Source organism: Enoplosus armatus, chromosome 10, assembly GCF_043641665.1.
Source record: "Enoplosus armatus isolate fEnoArm2 chromosome 10, fEnoArm2.hap1, whole genome shotgun sequence".
NCBI classification, from domain to species: domain Eukaryota; kingdom Metazoa; phylum Chordata; class Actinopteri; order Centrarchiformes; family Enoplosidae; genus Enoplosus; species Enoplosus armatus.
The window spans coordinates 12,831,524-12,850,748 of NC_092189.1; the positions used below are offsets into that span (position 1 = coordinate 12,831,524).

The following is a 19,225-nucleotide window of genomic DNA, read 5'->3' on the forward strand; positions in this document are numbered from 1 at the left end:
TGCCACACATTTTTTACTTCATCCAGTGCATTTTTTAAAGATTTTCCCCAACACTAAAGGTAGCAGAATTGAGTGAAATCCACAGCTTATAACCTCAACTGAAGTTAAAAGTTAAATATTAAACTAGGAGACGTGAGAGGTTCTTTCCCAGCAATAAACAGTGCGTACCTTACACTGAAGCAGTCCACAGCACCATGCTTGAGTGGGATTTTTCAGTGGTTTGATTCTCATAGGTGACTTCCTCATTGTCAGTTGCAGTGCAGATGGTTTCCCTTTGTAATTTTAAAACTTCCCGAAGCTCTCCATCCAACTGAACTACTAAACAAAAACACTCATTTAGACTGACTTTACTCACTCATATGTACACTTTTATATACAAACCTAAAGCAGCTCTTTAAGTAATGTTGAAACAAACATTCACACTCATTCTCACCTTGCTTGAGATTCTGATCATCAGGATCATCAGGAACCACGTATTCACCCTCCTCTGGCTTGGCTGGTGGGGGCAGAAGCTCCTCTTTGGTCTGAGAGCGCAACATAGGTGCCACCTGTGCCTTGGGTACCGTTTTAGGTGCAGGTGAGTTGATGCTGATGCACTTTGGAGCAGGTGACACATCTGTTGGACACACACATGAACAGTGTTAGGAGTTGTGCACTTGTTAGTAGCTGAGACTATTTGTGACAGCAGTGCTCTTCTCACCGATGCGAGTGTCGTACGGCTGAGACGCCATGTAGGGGCGAAGACGGTACTCTGTCTTTTCAAGGAAGTATTTAAGTACGTTGTTCAAGGAGGAGACCATCACCTACAGAGGACACGTGAAGAAAAGATGATGTTTAATGATTTTTACTTGCATATGTTCAGGTTTCCTATACTGTGGCCATTGAACACGGCACTCCCCACATGTCAGTGGTCAAGGTATCCAACCTAGATTTAAAAAGACCTGTATAATTATACACTCACAATAAATAGAAAGATTATCTACTTAGCAAAGCCCGAGCTAACACAGTTACAGTTCAACATTGTGAATAAACAGTGTGGGTGGATTTGGTGTCATTCAGTGGTGATATGCTTGTAACACCCACAAGCACAGGAGTAACACAATAACATTTAGATTTTCTTTCAATGGGACTTACTGCTATGTCCAGTTCAATGACAAACCCTGAGTTTGTGGAGGTCACTCTGTAGTTCTTCATGACAGGCCCACTGAAACACAAGGGAGAGGAGGATTGTTCACTTACAGCTGACTGGGCCTTTGATAAACAACAACACTGGGCCTTTGATAAACAACAACACTCAAAAAAAATCTATCTATCTATCGATCTATCTATCTATCTATCTATCTATCTATCTATCTATCTATCTATAATCAGAGGTTGGAATGGACCGTCTGACCTGGGCGTCAGTTGTCTGAGGGTCAGGGCATAGTTGTTAGTCAGGGTGGACGGGCGGAGGATAATGCCTCCACACTCCGGGTTTGCCTCCAACATCCGCTCAGCCTCCTGCCGACTCACATTGAAAAAACACCTGCAGGATTTAAAGAAGAAAGATAAACACTTTCTCATTGCCAGTTAAAGTGATAAAGGTGCAATTTCAGAGGGCAAGGGAGGAGGCACACACGCACATGTTCATCGGTTTAGGATAACAGGAAGGGCTTAACTGTCAGTGACCTCAAACATGCTCCAAAACCCTGTCTGATGACCACTTAGTGTTACTGTATTTGTTGTTAAAAAGACAGAAATAGCAGGAAATGCTTCAGTTCGTCAGAGAGAGAGGAGGTAACGAGGAGGAAGAAGGAACATTTCTGGAGACAGACTTAACTTACGCAGGAATCTCAGTGGCAGTGTGGTCAGGCCCCTCTTTGGGGGGTGGAGGGGAGGAGGAGGAGGAGGAGTAGGAGGCTGAGAGTAGGAAGGATGGTCGGGGTGGGAGGGGTGGTTGTGGCGTGGGGGGATTTCTTCTCTTCTCCTGAAGCAGAACCTCCTGCAGCAGCAACATCTGGCCAGGCAGCAGCTGCAGTTTACTGGGAATCTCTTTCTGCAGGGAAACAGAGCTCGTCAACAGTGTCTCACTCGTTGTTGTTGTTGTTGTTAATTCTTGATGATCAAATTTATCATCTCTTTCAGAAAGTCTTTGACCTGTGGGAACTCAGTAATGTTGCAAGAAAACAAAAAAAGATACTGTTGTTGAGTTCAGGTGCAGCATGACGCAGCTTTTCTGACACGTACGTAACAGATGATGATCTGGATATTTATTTTCCAGATGTCCCAGCTTCCTTGTTTCACTATCATCCGTAAGGGGAGTTCAGTCCTAGAAGCATCTTGAGCCAAATTATTGCCTAATTATTAACCAGGAAATATGTGTTTCCTGTTGTTTGTTGTGTTTGGCTTTGTTCTTCAGATAGGTGAAGTATTACACACAGCAAAGAATTATTTTCAGAAAACACATGATGTTGTGTTGGAGGAGTCATGTATAGTTAAATGCATGTCCTTAGAGCAGATTTGAACTCAGACATTAAGGGTTTGTTATTGCTTTTTTAAGAGCACTCTGCAATATTCTGTACGATCAGCAGCAACTGTACTGAGAGTCTATTAGACAGACACATACATCAACCCATCAGAGTGGGTCTTATGTGTGTGTGTGTGTTTGCTTACTTTGATCACAGTCAGGATGTAACCCCTCCACTCCTCTCCAGTGTCAGGATTGTCCATCTGCACAGTCACACAAACAGAAGACATTTTGGTTCTATGCTGCTCACCAACAAATGTTTTTTTTTTTTCATTTTAATTCGCTCAAATAAGGTTAGAACTTTCACATTCACATGATATTTGGATTTTCTTTGTAAATGTAAATTTTTTGTCAATTCCATTCATTTTTTTGAGTTGCATGAACCCGAGGCGGACTGCACGCTGAATAAGAGAGAGAAATCTGTCAGGTTTCACTGTGGCGCACCTTTAGCTGCATCTCCTCTGTGTGCAGGGTGAGAGTGAAGATAGTTGGCGACTTCCTCTGAAATGGAGAATCTAGCTCCATGGACGTCAGCTGCTCCAGGTCCAGCTTCTCTGTGTACTGACAAATTAAAACAAACAAGCAAAATGTGAGAATTGTCACCTATTATCAGAGTCATCAGAGTTGATCAGTAAAACATGTATACATTGACCTAAAATAAAAATAATAAGAAAAAAACGAATCTTTCTATGTCTTTTTCACCTACTTTCTTCTTCCTTAAGCCTTTTGAGCAATCCAAATGTAATGTTTATTTTTTAGGGAGACAAATGTTGAATTAACTGTTTAATTAATCATGCAAGCATTTTATTTTGCAAATGAAACATTTTGCTTACTGTATCCTGCGTGTCATCTTTGTACAGAAACAGTGTGGCTCCTCGCAGCTCGCCGTAGTACTTCTTAAAATCCTGAAAATCACAACTGTCATTTTGAATGTCTGCTCTTGACACAGCACTCACATTCACAAATGAAACAGAATTTAATGTAGTCATAAAACCTTATATTGAAATGTGAAACATCACTCTTTTTATCTTATATAAACAACGAGTCTGTACCTCTTCCATCTTTGTCCTCACCTTCTCTTTGGTGCTTTTCTTTAGCAGGTGTCCAGAGTAGTAGAGAGGCAGATCTGTGATGGTCGCCCTCCTCTTGTGGACGACTCTGGGGTGCAGAGACATCGTCCAGCGCTCGGTTAAATCTGTGCTTCTTCTGGCTTCTGGTTTGGTTCAGCTTTGGCTCAATTCACTTCTGTTTGTCCAGCAGTGAAGTCACTGAATAAACAGCTCTGGGTCGTGAGAAAGTTTTCTTCCTTGTTGTTTCCTCGTGCAGCTCTCAAAACAGTGACAGGAAATGCTCATTGAGTCTTTAGTATATCTGATATCTGATATGATTATTGGTCTATAAACCTGCACTGAGAAGCTTCTCTCCCCTTTTCCTTGTGTCTCAGTGCTGATTTGACTCTGAGAATGAGGAAACACTGCAGTGATTTATGAAGAAGGAAGTAGTTGGTATAAAATATCCCAAATAAAAGTCCACTTGTACTTTGAACCTGGGCAGACACACACACACACACACACACAGATCCCCTGCCAAAACATTCTTTTAATGTGCAAGCCAAAATTAATAATTTCCATGTGCGAGTAGATATACATCAAGAGACAGCGTAATGCACTAAAACAATTAACCTATTTAAGTAAACATTAAATCTCAGTTTAGCCTTTTTAATTCCTTCAGTTTATATCAACAAAAAAATAAATGTACACACCCAGTACAAACACACTTAACCCACAGTAGATGACATTCATTATAATATCAAAGAAATATTGTTTTTATTATAGATCTATGCTATCATGTATTTGTGCTATCATAAATAAATGTACCATCACATTAAATTACAACATGCATCAACAAACCTACACCTATAATACATTAGATAAGAGGTTGTGCTCTAAAACGGTTCAGTTTGTATATATTGTAATTTGGGTGTGATTGCAGAGATGTTGTTAAATGAAATAAATAGAAATATTGAGAATACATACCTGCGTGTAAGGTTTTAATATAGTGCATAAAGCCTATAAATATGAAGGCTTCATTAATAATGATTGTCGTAAACACTCAATCTAAACATTAATAGATACAGTGTTTATAAAAAGCTATATTTTAAACAACTGCTTAGTTCACTCGTTAATATTTCTCTATTTTAAAGTGAGACTGTGTAACTTTTGACCAAGTTAAGCTGCAGCTGAGCAAGGGTGAATTTTGTTGCTTATAAATTCAACATTAATGTGTCAGAGGAATATTGTGTTATTTTTTCTTTCAGTCTCGCTTTAAAGCCTATTGATGGTGTCAGAGATTCTACATATGAAATTATATTCACTCTCTATAAAATATAATAACTTTATATTAAGGTACACATATTCACCATGAACTAGTTGCTTATTAGCAGTAGCATTAGTAGCATATTGGCTCTTTATTAGTCATTAGTCATTAGTCATTCTACGTGAATGCAGTGTCTTGCTCAAGGACACTTCGAGAGGGGATCGAACCCCCAACCCGCTCTACCTCCCATGCTACAGTGCTAACTTACTGCACCACCATGCCACCCAAGAATAGTCATTCTTACTTAATGAATATAATTTATTCTTATCTCATGTTCTTAAATCATAAGCAGTAAAACACCAACACTGAGAAGCATGCTATAAGTGTACACCGGACGTTGCAAAAAACACAGTGTCACACGTGTAATGCAGCAGCAGCCGAACACAGGACAGAAGGAACAACAAACAGTGACACAGCAAGGACACAGAGATGGAGATGAACCACAGCAGGCAGGCCTTTGATCAACCACAGGAACATCTGGAGGAGGTGCAGGAGCAACCAAACAGTCCAGAGCAGCAGAGACCCCAAAAACCTCAGGAGGAGAGAAAGACATCAGCATCCTAAAAGACAGAGAAAGAGATGGAGGGAGTGTCACCCTTTTTGTCAGGAATGAATGTTTGAGTTCATGTGGACTTACATAGTCTTCCTCATTGTCTTCCTTTCCAACTGATCCCACTTCAACCAGAAAGAGACAAACAATTTGTTATAAAATATCGTAACATTCAGCAGTACTTCATGTTTCATTTTATGAGCCACAAATAAGAAACGCTGTGATAGAGAGAAAATGTTGATGGGCTTTTTCATTACATTTCTATAAGTAGCCGTATGTTTCCGCTGTGGACTTTCCTTCTCTGTGGATCAACCAGTTGTGTATTTTTACCGTCTATATAAATAAGTGTGATAAAATGAATATTGAAATAATTAATAATAATTTATTATTGTTGTTGTTGTTGTTATTATTGAAAGACCCTGCTGGATGTAATTTGCTGCAGCACAATATATACAATATGAAGTACTTCACATGTATATTGTAAAGCTGGAGTATCCAAATGTAATAATAGTAGCTGTATTATTACTAATGTTGTATAGCTACCGTAAAATTAGTAGACTGATATTAGTGATGGTACAGGTATTATAATCCGAGCAGTAGTGTCAGTGGTATCCTCAGTGGTCAGAACATACTGGTGACAGTCGCCACCAAAAGGCCTGTTCTGGTAATAACACCAGCATGAGCCATAGTACTATATTTGGTGTAAAGACTTAAAGTTGCATAAAGCATGAAACAGACAGTAGCTACTAGTGATAATAACAGCAGCAGCGGCAGAAGGTCTTTTACTTGATCTTACCTGTGAAACATGTGAAAAGAAATTGCCCTCTGTTGCCTTCTCACACTCCCTGCAGATGCTAATGATGTGAGCCAGGCGGCGGTAGTCTTTGAACTGATCACAGCTGCTGGGTGATCGACAGTGTGGGCAAAGATCCCCATCATCATCATCATCAGCATCAGCATCATCGGAGCCCCTCAGGTCGTTGAGACAGCAGGCCGGACAGCACATTGTTACTGCTGTGGACCGTCCAGCAGTGACTGAGTGGCTGAGTCAGTTTATCCAGCTTCCCCTCTGGGTGCCAACAGGGCAGGAAGAGACTCTGGAGGCTGGCAGAGGCAGAGCTGAGCCTCCCTACTGTTATATAGCTGAGCCTCCCTACTGTTATTATATATAGTTTATATATAGTTTTTACACATACCTCTTAGATGTTGTGAGTAGAAACAGATTGTGTCCTCTTCCTGTAACAGTGCTCTGCAAAGGGCCCCTGTGTGGAGGAAGGACTCCGCACATCAAACATTTGCTCAGTAATCAGCTGATAATCACCTGTCTGCAGTCCACACCCTGTGCATTGTTGCCTTCATTGTCACCCTTAAAGGAATAATTCATTTGGTTTCACGCTAAATATCATCTGTAGCCACGTAAAAAAATAACATGAAAAAAAATTACACTGGCTAATTGAAAAACTCTTTTAGAAACAACATCTTCATGTCTACTTCAGGAGGCCACTCTGCTCAGCGTGCAGCAGACACCAGGGTTAGGATAAGAGACAGCAGGCGACAGTGACTGATTTAAAGCCTGAGCAACACAACACTCGTCTAAAAATGTTTTCACTGCATTTTAGTTTCAGATGTGTTCACTTTTTAAGACATCCATAGTCCTGGTCCTCATGTCACATCGCAGAACACAGCCTGGGGTTGCTGGTCAGGTCCCTGCTAGGATTGTTGTCTAGACCAAAAATAAGAGCTCCCTGTTTTCTGGCTTTGCACTTGTGTTACTATTCTCCCAGAAACCACGTCTCCGCCTGTCGCTGCCTAAAAACAACTCTGGGATTTTATTACTGGGAGATCGCTGGAGGGTGAGCAGCTTTTGTAAAAGTGAGAGTGAAAAGAGTCAAATATCTTGAGTTGTATCAACAAGCAGCTTGAAAGTGGCAGCTCTGTGCTGATAATGTTGCCTATGACCAAGCAGAATACTGACAACTGCTGCCCCCTAGTGATGCAGCTTCCACTAGATTTGTGATGTTTTGCAGGAAACACACAATGTGGCAATAAACAGTAAAAATTTATTTTTACCAATACCATCAACACTTTTACAATCTAAATCGATTTTTTCAACTTATTACACTTAATATGACCTTTTATTTGTACTTTATGTATGTAATAATTTACTAATAACGATGATTTATTCATTTGATTTACTTGTCATTCTGTTTCTCCATACTGTAATTCTGCCCCTGTTACATCTATCTACTCTGTATATAAGACACCTGTTGTAGGTCTGTCTGTCCTTGAAGACGATTCCCACCTCTCTTGTTCCTCTTTTCTTTTCAGATGGTGTTGGCCTTTGTGGGTGTGTGCATGTGCTTGTATGTAGATATACACATTACAGAACATTTGCCACCATGTGTCTGTTCTCCACATGCCTCCTACAGACTGATGCCCACTGCTGGCCACAGATTTCTTCCTCAGCGGTGTTCCCTGACCCTGCCGGTCGCTCTGGCGTCTCCCATCTCCTCCTTTAATCCCTCATGCTGGAGGGGAGGCCAGAGAGACCCACACTTAGGAGAGAAAACAGTCTCTGTTCTCCATCACAGGGCCCCTAATGATGCTCGCTCTCAACCACTGACTGAGAAGAAAATGGCCTCAGGGGTGACAGGGATGGGGGATAATATGTTGGACTGATGAAACAACAGCATGTGTCTGTTCTTCTCCAAATTATGTAAATAAAACATGAAAGGTGAGGTATGTCATTCTACTTTTATTTCAACATGTTTGTAATTGTGATCTAGGTTTCTGTCTCGATGTCAGTCATGTTGTCATAATTACAATCAATCCAGTTTTGAAGTATTCTTGTTTTTGGCACTAAAGGGATGATGTTCTTTCTTCTTCTGCAGCCCTGTTCACCTGTAATGACCCGGAGGCCCTAAACAAGACGACAGATGAGAGAAAACCCTTTGAGAAACACATTAAAGCTGAACTCATATTGGACACAAGTGATCATATTCCGATGCAGACTGACCTAAGCGGTCTGGATTATGATTAGCTGACAGGCCGGGGTAAAAGGTCAGGCTGGAGATGGAGGTCAGGCAGGGGTCAGACCATCCCCAGGCGTCATTACAGGAACATGGCTGGTCGTGGTAGACACTGCAGGAGACGCCCCCTCCTGGAAAACAAAGCAGCTTCTGTCCAGGTTCACTTTTATTTCTCCTCCTACCTCCATCCCCCTGCTGCAATCGTCACTTGTTCATTAGTAGAATGACAAAATACATGCATGCGTTCCCAGGTGTATTTACGCATATTTATCTATGCAGTCTCCTTTTCTAATGGTTGCAGTGATGGAGGAGTGGAGGTGTAAGCGGGCCTGTAATGAGAGGCTGAGGTGAGGGGGAGGCGGGGAGGAGCAGAGAGCCTGCTGGCTGAGAGGACAGAAGCCTGGGGCGGGGAGGTGGATCTCCTGCTGCGGAGGTTGTTTCAGCTGGAGTAATATTAACACAGGACCACCGGCTTCACTCATCAGTCTGCTGTGTGGTCTGGTACCACAGAGAATCCACTGTAATCTGTGTGTCTGCCCTGCAAACACATCCATCTAGACAACATGTTTAATCTAGTGAAGAATCTTACATGTTTTTAAAACACAGGAATAGAAGTTGCCAGTGGAGGTAAAGGTAATTTCTTTTTTGCAATTTGAATAAACTTATCAATGTAATTTTCTCCACACGATTTTTTCAGGTTTTCTGAAGTATAGAAAATCGAAGAGGATTTTAAATACATTTTTATATATATAAGGAACAAACCTCACAGCTAACCTGTGAAGTGTCTTAAAGTACATTTCCATTGGCCGCTGCATGCCCACTCCAAGCAAATTGTACAGAAGTTGTGTCCAACACTAATTTAGTTTACTAATTTGAGTTAGTAGTGCATTCACACAAGAAATGTGACAGAATTTATTATATTATACTCAAAAATGTCAGTATGTAGAATGAAATTTGCTTGATTTTTAGATGTGGTGTTGAGGAACACTCACATTCGCCATTAGCTGTTAGCAGCTCCCAGGAAAAACTTAACCAAAGTGTGGACAATGTAAAGACAGCTTGGAAAATAAAATAAAGCGTTAAAAACATTTTGACTTCTCTTTGTCAGGTTTCCAAATTTGAAAGAGGAAGTAGCAGTTAAGTCACAGACTAACATCCGTTAGCATCTTGTGTCATTCCCTATTAGTACATAATAATAAAGTGCATTGATCTCTTGTATCCCGACTGCCGTACACAATGATGAAAAGTATATATACATACTGTAAAGTATCAGTAGTTGGCAATTGAGACAGAATTTGTGACTGTAATCTGTTTAATTATAAAGTCAAAATAATTATTTTCACAAAAAGCTGATATTACAGTAGTTGCGGAAATACATATATTCATATACGCTTTGAAACCTACACAAATACACTGATCACACTCACACTCACCTTCCTTATGTTTGCTGCTGCATTTCCTGATTCCCAGAATTCCACTGATGGAATAGGTGGACTCGGAGGCTGTGCCCATGGCAACAGATGACGCTGATGACACTGCAGGGGCAGAGGTCAGCGTCAGGAAACGTTACAGAGAGACAGACAGACCAAGAGAGAGCAGAAGGGACAGACAAACTTACCAACTTCACGAGACTCAGACTGGACTTTGTCCCTGATGATCCTGTAAAGACAGAGGGAACTCACTCAGTGCTTATGTTAATGATCCGTGTGGTCCAGCACACACGTACACACAAGGTCATCTATACCTGTTGATGGAGCTGATGCTGGGCACGCTGTCGTGGTCACACACTCGCTCCAGCAGCAGCCTGTCCCGGATTTCCCAGGCGAACATGGTGGGGTTGGTGTGTTTCAGATGCAGGATTGTTTGCACAACTCTGGGAGTGGCCACTTTGGGCTTAGAGCCTCCAACCACTCCTGGTCTGATGCTTCCTGTCTCATTGTACCTGAATTCACAATATTGATATCTGTCAGGATGGATAATAGTCTACCTGAGGAGAAGGTTTATAAATAAATATAGATCTTGATGTGATTCATGTCGATATAAGTTGGAATAAAGTGAGAAAGCACAGAGCAACTATAAATTCAAAGAGCAGGAAAACCATATGCTCTTGAAATTCATTTACATTAAAAATAAACTAATTTCTGAATAATGCATCCTGCATATTAAATCAAACTGGAGTTAATATACACATTAAAAGTCAAATATAAGCTACAAAATATAAATATAATGCATTTAAATTAACGTGGGCAGTTTTATACACTTGTGACTTTGCTCTATACAAATACAGGTTATTATTATTACAGGCAGACTCTGCTTCATTACAGTTGCCTCTGTCTAAGAATGGATAAATGAATAAACAGGCTGAATAAATTACCATGTAGAGTTACTTTACCTGGCCAGTATTTTGCTGACACAGCCGTGACTGACGCGCAGGCGGCGGGAGATCTCACAGGGACGCACGCCCCGTTGAGAGAGCTCCACGATGCGCTGTCTCACCACGTGCGGTAACGGGCGCCCGTTAATGAAGACACCGCCGAGCTGGTTCACACCACCGTGCCCTGAGCAACGGAGCGGATCAGAGACACGCCAATCAAAAGCCATGGCTGCATACCAGCGTTCAAGCGTAATCTACCGCACGGACAACCGCGTAACCAACTTCAATGTTAAAAGAAGGGCTATAACGCACTCTACGTAGCCTACTGGAGGCGCCTCAGAACTTTACTTTGATAAGAAACGTCGTCACTTACTGTGCGTAACGGTGAGCGGCACCTGTCCAAAGCGCACGTCCATCACAGACTCTCTGACTGACTCTAAAAAAGTCTGTAGTCCTGCTTAACTCAAGCCAAGTGCAGTTGGTTTCGAGGACCAAACATTTCTTATTCAAATATACAACTGAAAAAAAAGTTTTTAAGAGAGCACTGTTCAGATTTTGTACCGTATGTGTTTGTTTGCGGTGCGGAGTGACAGCAGTCTGCCTTCAGCACCTGAGCAGGGGACAGCTGCACGAGCCTTTGATTGGACGCTCATGCACGGGTGCACGCGCTCCATCTTGTTGCTTTTGTAGTGAAGGCGCTATAGAGACCAGAGGTGTAGCCAGGATTTTAGAAATACTGAAGTCACGGGTTCAAGTCCCCCTACGCCCCCCAGACACTACAAGTCTGAAAATGTAAATATTAATTGGATCTTTCATTCAGTTAACTGTTCAATTATATACATTTAATTATTATTATTAATCAGTTATCAATACACATAATGAAATATGCCAACAGTTGGTGAGCATTCCTATGGAAGCCCAGTATGAAATGCTGTTTCAAAGTATTCTCCCAACTACCAGGAATCAAATTCTTCTACTCATAGACTACTAAATCCTTTACGTTTTTGATGGCCTGTATTCAAATGCTGGAACCGGCACATAAAACACCCACCACGTGTGCTGCATGTGTGCACCTTACTTTAATCGAGTACTTCCATTCATTCTATTCCTCTATGATACATTTCAGAGTTAAATATCGTACTTTTTACTCCACTACATTTATCTGACAACTTTACTAATTCCCTTGCAGACTGATTGAAAATCGTTGCTATGGGAACAACCCTACGCTTGAAAGTAACTGGCTTGCTACCGCGATTGACAGCACTAACCCTACAACAATAAATAAACTTAGAGCTTTTTATAATGTTTCTGTTATTAAAGAATCGTTTAATATAACTTTATGACTACTATATTACAAATGATGATGGAAGATGAACATTACTAAATCAACTACAGGGCTTTTCCGGAGTGAACTTGTAGCCAAAAACTCCGTGTTTTTTTAAACGCTGGAGGCAGTTTTGGTTGTCCAACATTTTAACTCCCGGAAACGCCGGGTAAAGTGCTTCAAACATGTAAACAAGAATAGAAGCAACAACCCTTCCAGTTGTATGGAGAGAAAACTTAATATTTTGTGTATTGCGTGAAGTCGCAACCGAGAAATGCTGAACTAAAAATGGTAAGCGCCAGAAAAGTGCAATTGTAGACTTTAATTTACTTGGTTGCGAATTTAGCTAGCTATAGTAACTGCCTCGGCTACTACAGAGCTAACGTTAGCATAGCGCTGGTTAGCCTGATGTTAACCCACGTGTCAATATATTTTGAATGTTTACATACCCACCTCATAATCACTCGTTTAAGAAAGAAATCCCATAACCTGGGAATTTTATTTCTACCCGGTGTCAGTTATTAAGAAACCGTTGTGATAACTAGATGAGTCATTAGCCACCGCTGTTTGACAGCAGTGCAGTGAGCCGTCGTTTGGTGGTGCTGCTCAGCTGCTGTTTTCAGGTTGTACTATGGACTATACTAAGGAAAATGAAGACGATGATGGTGAAGAAGGCGGCAAAGACGTCCTCTACTTTATTGAGGACACCAGTAGTTCAGACGGCGAGGGAGAGGTCAAGTTCAGTCACCAGAAACTTCACAGCAGCTGCAAACAAGCTGCCCGGCTCAGCAGGGAGAGCTCTCCTCCGCTCCTCCTGGCATTCAACATCACCCCTGGACGGGCGGTGCACAGTAGGACGAGTCCTACCTCCAGTTTGGAGGAGCAGGGTGAGGAGGACGGTGACCAGCCCATCGAGGAGTGGATGATCCTGGGAAGAGAAGAGCAGATGGGAGACTCAAGCATCCAGCTCAACCTGAGCTACTGGAACAGCTCTGAGGATGACTCTGGAGATGAAGGTTAGACCATACGTGATTACACTCTTTGAATGTGTTGCATGTGTGTGCTGTATGAGAATGTCACCGCTGACCCGTGGGTATAGGTCGACTTCATTTAAATATGATTTACGTGTACAGTTACGAAAGTAACTGTAAGTATGTGAATGACCATAATTTACAGCTGATAGCCAGAGGCATGGTGCAATACCAAGGGGAAAGCAGTAAAAACAAATCAACACAACAGGGCCCAGAAATTCAAGGCATATCACCACCCTATTTATGTAACAATATGGAAGTGGATGAATCTTTTCTTCAGTTAAAATCGGGAGATTTTAATGAAACGTTTAGTAATTGTGAGTTAATTTGTGATTTTAGTGGTGAGAACACCATTTTGAATTGCGCCCTAATTTTCTGGCATTATCTTTTTGCTGCCATAAAACAATGAACACATTATTTCTCAAAGATATGAGGTGATGTTGAATTTACTTACAAACAAAACAGACTATACTGCTGTTGCTATTCAGGGACTTCAGTTGAAATAAAGTCTTTATTAAATTCTCTGGACAACTATTAGGATAATATATTTTTTCTATGTAGAAAGAAACTCCTTTCCAGCATAACTCCATGAGCAGTAATATTTCATATACAGTGCAGCAGAACAACCAGCTCAGGCAGTTATTCTGTGTTTCAATGTTCCAGTGCCAGAAAAATAAAGATGAGTTCAGATAGAAATACATTTCATGCAAAAACATACATAGACACAGCATTACAGAGATTTCTGTAATCTATGGGAGTGCAATTTATTTTTAAACTCATACAGAGACAGTTTGCTCAGCATGCGGTCCGTTTTTCAGAAATGCTCTGCTTCACATTAATGAAGATACTCAAATTCACACCAGGGAGCAGCCCTGCACATCCACTCCATCTTATCTTGCCAGCCAGCAGCTCCACTGGAGCAGAGAGGTTTTGAAATTTTCCTTACATCTCACCTCAGTGATAGTTATTGTGGGAAGGTCAAGTGTTTTTTTTAATCAGTTTTCTAAGCCCTGAGAGAGCTACAGCTTTTATGAGACAGAATACCTGGGAAAGACTACATTTATGAGCCTTGGGAAAAACTCCTGAGCCGTCCTTGATTTGTAAAGCTCTTTTTTGAATTGTGTGTTGCATTTCAAAAAGTATCTTGTCACAACTTTAATTGTGGAACACATTTATGTCTCCAAAACTTAATGTTCTCCTTGGTCATTCTCTCCATCATAGATCAGAACGTGAAACCAGTTAAGGATATCTGGGCTGTATCAGAAAAAGACAAGGTAACTTTTAATGTCTATTCATTCTCAGGAATACTATAGTAGAGCTCATTTATTCATGGAAACATGCATTTGCTGTTATTATTAAAGTTTCTGTGAAGGGGCACTTAGATACTTGCTGAGTAGTAGTTTGTGTTTTTTCAATTCTTTTTTTTCTCCATATTGTCAAAATTCAAAAGCAAATATTGTTCAAATAAATTCAAATGTATGCATGTATGAATAATACATACATGTCAATGACTTTTAAGATGAAATGAAGGCAACAACTTACTTGTGCTGAGGATGTTTATTGTTAGGACAGTAAAGATGAACTCTGGATTTGGAGAACTGTGGCAAAAGAAGGAAAGAAAATTGTTTTTGAAATAACAGTTGGCTTTGATCTAATATTACACTGTGCACTCAGTATTATAAACTTACAAGACTGGCTTTTTAAATAATGTCTGTCATGCCTTTGTCCTCTCATATTATCTAGTGGGGAGCTGATCAGTCTCTGGCCGGCCGTTATTTTGTACCTGGTCGTTCTCTGATCTGTAACATCTGCAACAGGACGGGACACCTTGCCAAAAGCTGCTACTACTACAAGGTAAAGGAACACATTCATCTACCCTTTTTCTTTTACATACACACATAATATTCTTGATAAATATATAGTCTACATATATATATGTTGTATATATATACACACACACACACACATATATATATATATATATACACACACATATATGTATATGTAGACTTTAATGTTTCTGCCCCTAACAGGCTGATATAAGTTGCACCAGAGACGTAAGTGTTGATGTAATTTCATGGTCACCTGTAGAGGTTGAGTGAAAAAAATCATAACACCCATCCTAACACTACTAAATCTTTTTTGTCTCTGTGTCAGCAGAAATGTCCCACCTGTGTCCTTTGTGGGATCCAGGGCCACATCCAGAGGGACTGTACGGGCCGCCCCTGCCCCAGCTGTGGACTGCCTTCACATGGCTTCACGCCCTGTGAAAGGCCCCCGGTGTGGAACCAACACTGCCAGCGCTGTGGGATGACGGGGCACCTCTCTGATGTGAGTTTGTCCTTTAGCCCCCAGGTCTGGCCCCTGTGAGTGTTTGTGTTGCCGTGTTGAAGGAAACTTTGAAAGCATTTGTCAGTTGTGTGGTGACATATTTTGTAGCCTCAGGCGGGTGTTGGCCCCATTTATGAAGTGATATTTGATCTTGGCAAACAGTTCCTCATCTTCAGTGCAGTTGCACAATGATTTTCTGTATTGCTCTAACAAGTAATTTTCTCCTTTGTTTCCTGGGTTTTCCTCAGGCCTGCCCGGATACATGGAGACAATACCACTTGACAGTGAGTTGAAGCTTTAACTTTACTGCACTTGTCTTTTTAAGTAAGATGCATAACACTTCTAAACATTAAAAGGTCTTTCTGGCTGACTGTATTTACACCACCAATTTGAGTCTTTAGTGATTTTGCTCAAATTTAGAGAATAGAAATGATCCAAACAGGAAGAAGGTGGCAGAGGACATGTTTTTTAATAGTCTGATGAAATTTAATTTGTGGATAAAAAAAATCACCTAATGTCCTTTTTCCATGTTTAAAAATGTTCTTTGTTATACCTTTTTCCAGATCCGATTAGAGGTTCCACTCAGGCCATGGACAGTCCACACCCTAAAACATAAGCAGTACCCCGCTCATTGTTACAACTGCTCTGAGAGGGGACATTATGGCTATGTAAGTTGTCAAAGAAAAGGACTCCTTCTCTTACTTTTACCATTTCTCCTTTCCTTCTTGACTTGATCTTCACCTGCCTTAATCTGTTATCCTTCTTTTCTTTACACTGTCTTGTGTCTCTCTGCTTTTCTCTTCCCCTCTGTACAACATACCCTCCCTCATTCTTTCTGTATCTTCTTTTGGATTGGACTTTACTGTACCTGCCCCTCTTTGATCCTCTTGCTCTCTCACTTTCAATTGCATCTACTCTCTCTTCTCTCTCCCTCAATCACTTTGTTTTTTGTAACAGCACTGTAACTCTACTGGACTGGATCCATTCTTCCCCTTTGCTCTTCTTCTCTGCCTGTCTCCCTACATCTGTGTCTCTGTCTCTCTGTCGGTTTCAGGAGTGCACTAAGAGGAGGATGGTCAGTGGGACTTCTCCTTCACTGCCCTATGTTTGCCACTATGATACCATGGAGGACATCGTCCAACGTCGTACCAGAGTGCAGAGAAGAGCCAAAGGTGACAAAGCATACAGTATATTATAGTATAGTCAATATTATTGTATATACAACGATGTAAACATTTGCATAAAATAGTTTGTTTTATCTGTGCTCATTTTGCTTTATTACCCTTTTTTAAAGTGGGGACTTAATCTTAGCTGATTGAAAAACACATCTAGTCTTCCAAGGGTCCCCTTTCACAATTTTTTTTTTTTTTAGTATTGTAGCATACACCAGTTGGTGCTCTCTTCAGTTACCTATTAATGAGGTAACTGTAGCCTTTAGTCAGGAGCATATGTCCTCAGACTGTACACAACTTTCAGAGGGTGATTTGACCCTCAACCGTGACAACCACCATTTGGTGAGTTGGTGGTGGTGGCCAAATCACTGCCCATCTGCTGACTTCCAGCTACTCTCCTCTCGCCTACTCAATATCCAGCAAGAAGCTCTTTCTGCTTCCTGACCCATTCGCAGAGTTACATCCCTCTTCCCCTTTCTGTTGACACCCAGAGCAGTCGCCAAACAGAAGCTGCAGAGAAGCAGCGTCTTTTATCCCCTGCCATGTCGGCTCCTTCACATTGACTTCAAGAGACTGTTTTTCTGGTCTGCGAATTACTGATTTATTTCCCAGTCCATGCTTCCTGCATGGGTCGCTATGTGTTTCCTCCAAGAACTCGTCTACAACCTTGTTTGGGCTGGTCAGGGTACCTGACAGGTCCTCTCTTCCTTGCCTTTTCTCCTCAAGTCTGTGCAACTGTTCTCACAGGATACTTGTCAGGTTTTTGATATCGGCTTTTTCTTTGACAGAGCTCATGTTATATCTCTTATATATCTCTCTCTCAAATGCTGGATTTCTCACTTTCTTCTATTTGGTTGCCATTCTGCTTGAGGCTATCCCTTCTTCTCCTCTGCGCCACATCATATGTAGGCTACAGTGTACAAGATGGATGTCAGAGTAGATTTTCATGTGAAGTGGCCCTGCTTGTCTACCCAACGTGGATGTCGTAACCTGGAACTGCACCTAACAGTGATGTCATGTTTTTGGCCACTTAACACTGCCAGTTTATTAGGTACACCTAACTAAAACTAATGCAATCTTCATGAAGGCTCTAAAAATAAAGTTGAAACTGTTTTTAGAGAGGTGTTGATTCAACTTTATGATCATTTTGGACGATGTATTTTGTGGTGCTGTTGAACTGTATATATGTATATATACAGAGAGGTGTTTCTGTTTTTTCACTGAAAACAGCTGCGAACCATGGCTGAAAACAGGGCTGATGAGAGTGAATCAAAACAGTAAATGGGCCGTAGAGCCAGCACAGTTTGTTGATAATTCTCTGTGGGTTTGTCTCGGTGAGCAACCCCTTTCACATTACATTTGACCTATTGTTAATTTAATAATATTAATTTGTGCAGTTGTAAACAACAGCCTCTTTTAACATGTTGTTAATCTATATAGGCTCATGCTGATTATCAAGTGGACTTTCTCTATCAATGCTGTGTTTTCAGAGGTTGTGAGTGCTGGATCCCTGCCTCTCTCAGACCACCAGCACTTGTCTGAACGAACAAGGGAGAGCGGTGAGGAGAATCAGCCAGTCCAGGGGAGGAGCAGGACAAAGCAGGAGATGGCTGGCAGGAGGAAGACGTGGCCTGAGAGACGCAGAGAGAGACGTGAGGTGAAGAGGCTGAGGAGAGAGGCTCAAGCCAGACGAGAGGGAGGAATACTGGGGGGATCCCAGGGGAACTTTGATGATGAAGTTTTCCCTGCAGACCCCTTCAGGTCCCTGCTCCACAGTCACAGGCAGTCCACGCCCCCTCCACAGAAGCAGAGGAGAGATGAGGCGAGTGGCAGAAGGAGCAGGAAGAGCAGAGAGGCAGAGAGGTGGAAGAAGAGAGGAGGAATTAAACATGGGGATTTACATCCCCATGGTGACATAGACATTGGTAGTGAAAACCTTCTTTCCCCAAAACAACGAGTACGCCACAGAAAAAGATAAATTGTGAATGTTTATTTTATTTTATATTAGGGCGTAACAGTTGTAACTGGATAACAAAAGTGTTTGTATCTGTCTTTGATTGATTCATTTATTTATTGTCAACACAAAACTGTAGAATCGCATATACAGTTGAAGGATGCTCATCTTCAGTGTAACTGGTATGAATGTACTTAAACCTTGTTCTGCAAGTACATCTACTACTATACTGGCTGTGCCAATTTTTATGTATGTAAAGTTTTCAACATACAGTATTTTAGAATACGTTTTTACATACTATGCCTGCTTCTATGGTGTTGTCTTGTTATCTCCCTAAATATAATTCTAGTTTTAGAGTAACCATCATTTTCTGTCAATATAATACTTGAAATCAGGTCAAAGGCACACAATTTGTTTGGCATTTGTAAAGAGTAATATTTATACTGTAAAGACAACGACAATAAATATGAATTTCCAGATAACCTCATTTATAATTTGTGTTCAAAGATAGAAGATTATTGTCTGACGTCTGATACGTGAAAACATATACGAATGGGGTTTAGGTTTATATAGTATAT

At 41.1% G+C, this 19,225-nt stretch overlaps 3 protein-coding genes across 3 annotated transcripts; 1 reads left to right on the top strand and 2 right to left on the bottom strand.

Annotated features, from left to right (window-relative positions):
• Window positions 1-169: 169 nt before the first annotated feature.
• Window positions 170-3,681, bottom strand: LOC139291814 (signal-transducing adaptor protein 1-like). Its single transcript, XM_070913921.1, has 10 exons — window positions 3,580-3,681; window positions 3,340-3,411; window positions 2,951-3,067; window positions 2,653-2,709; window positions 1,824-2,035; window positions 1,394-1,525; window positions 1,135-1,204; window positions 701-803; window positions 434-616; window positions 170-315 (listed from the first exon to the last, which is right to left on the bottom strand). Exons 1-10 carry the CDS (start codon window positions 3,679-3,681, stop codon window positions 170-172), a joined length of 1,194 nt encoding a protein of 397 aa, XP_070770022.1.
• Window positions 3,682-8,329: 4,648 nt separating this feature from the next.
• LOC139291816 (paired box protein Pax-5-like) lies at window positions 8,330-11,251 on the bottom strand. The gene is made up of 7 exons (XM_070913922.1): window positions 11,209-11,251; window positions 10,854-11,019; window positions 10,206-10,403; window positions 10,065-10,120; window positions 9,895-10,017; window positions 8,449-8,592; window positions 8,330-8,352 (listed from the first exon to the last, which is right to left on the bottom strand). The coding sequence occupies exons 1-7, from the start codon at window positions 11,249-11,251 to the stop codon at window positions 8,330-8,332; spliced, it is 753 nt and encodes a 250-aa protein (XP_070770023.1).
• Window positions 11,252-12,790: 1,539 nt separating this feature from the next.
• On the top strand, window positions 12,791-18,705 carry LOC139291420 (zinc finger CCHC domain-containing protein 7-like). The gene is made up of 8 exons (XM_070913437.1): window positions 12,791-13,175; window positions 14,412-14,464; window positions 14,934-15,044; window positions 15,351-15,521; window positions 15,770-15,805; window positions 16,085-16,189; window positions 16,576-16,693; window positions 18,184-18,705. The coding sequence occupies exons 1-8, from the start codon at window positions 12,791-12,793 to the stop codon at window positions 18,669-18,671; spliced, it is 1,467 nt and encodes a 488-aa protein (XP_070769538.1). The 3' UTR covers window positions 18,672-18,705.
• Window positions 18,706-19,225: the final 520 nt, after the last annotated feature.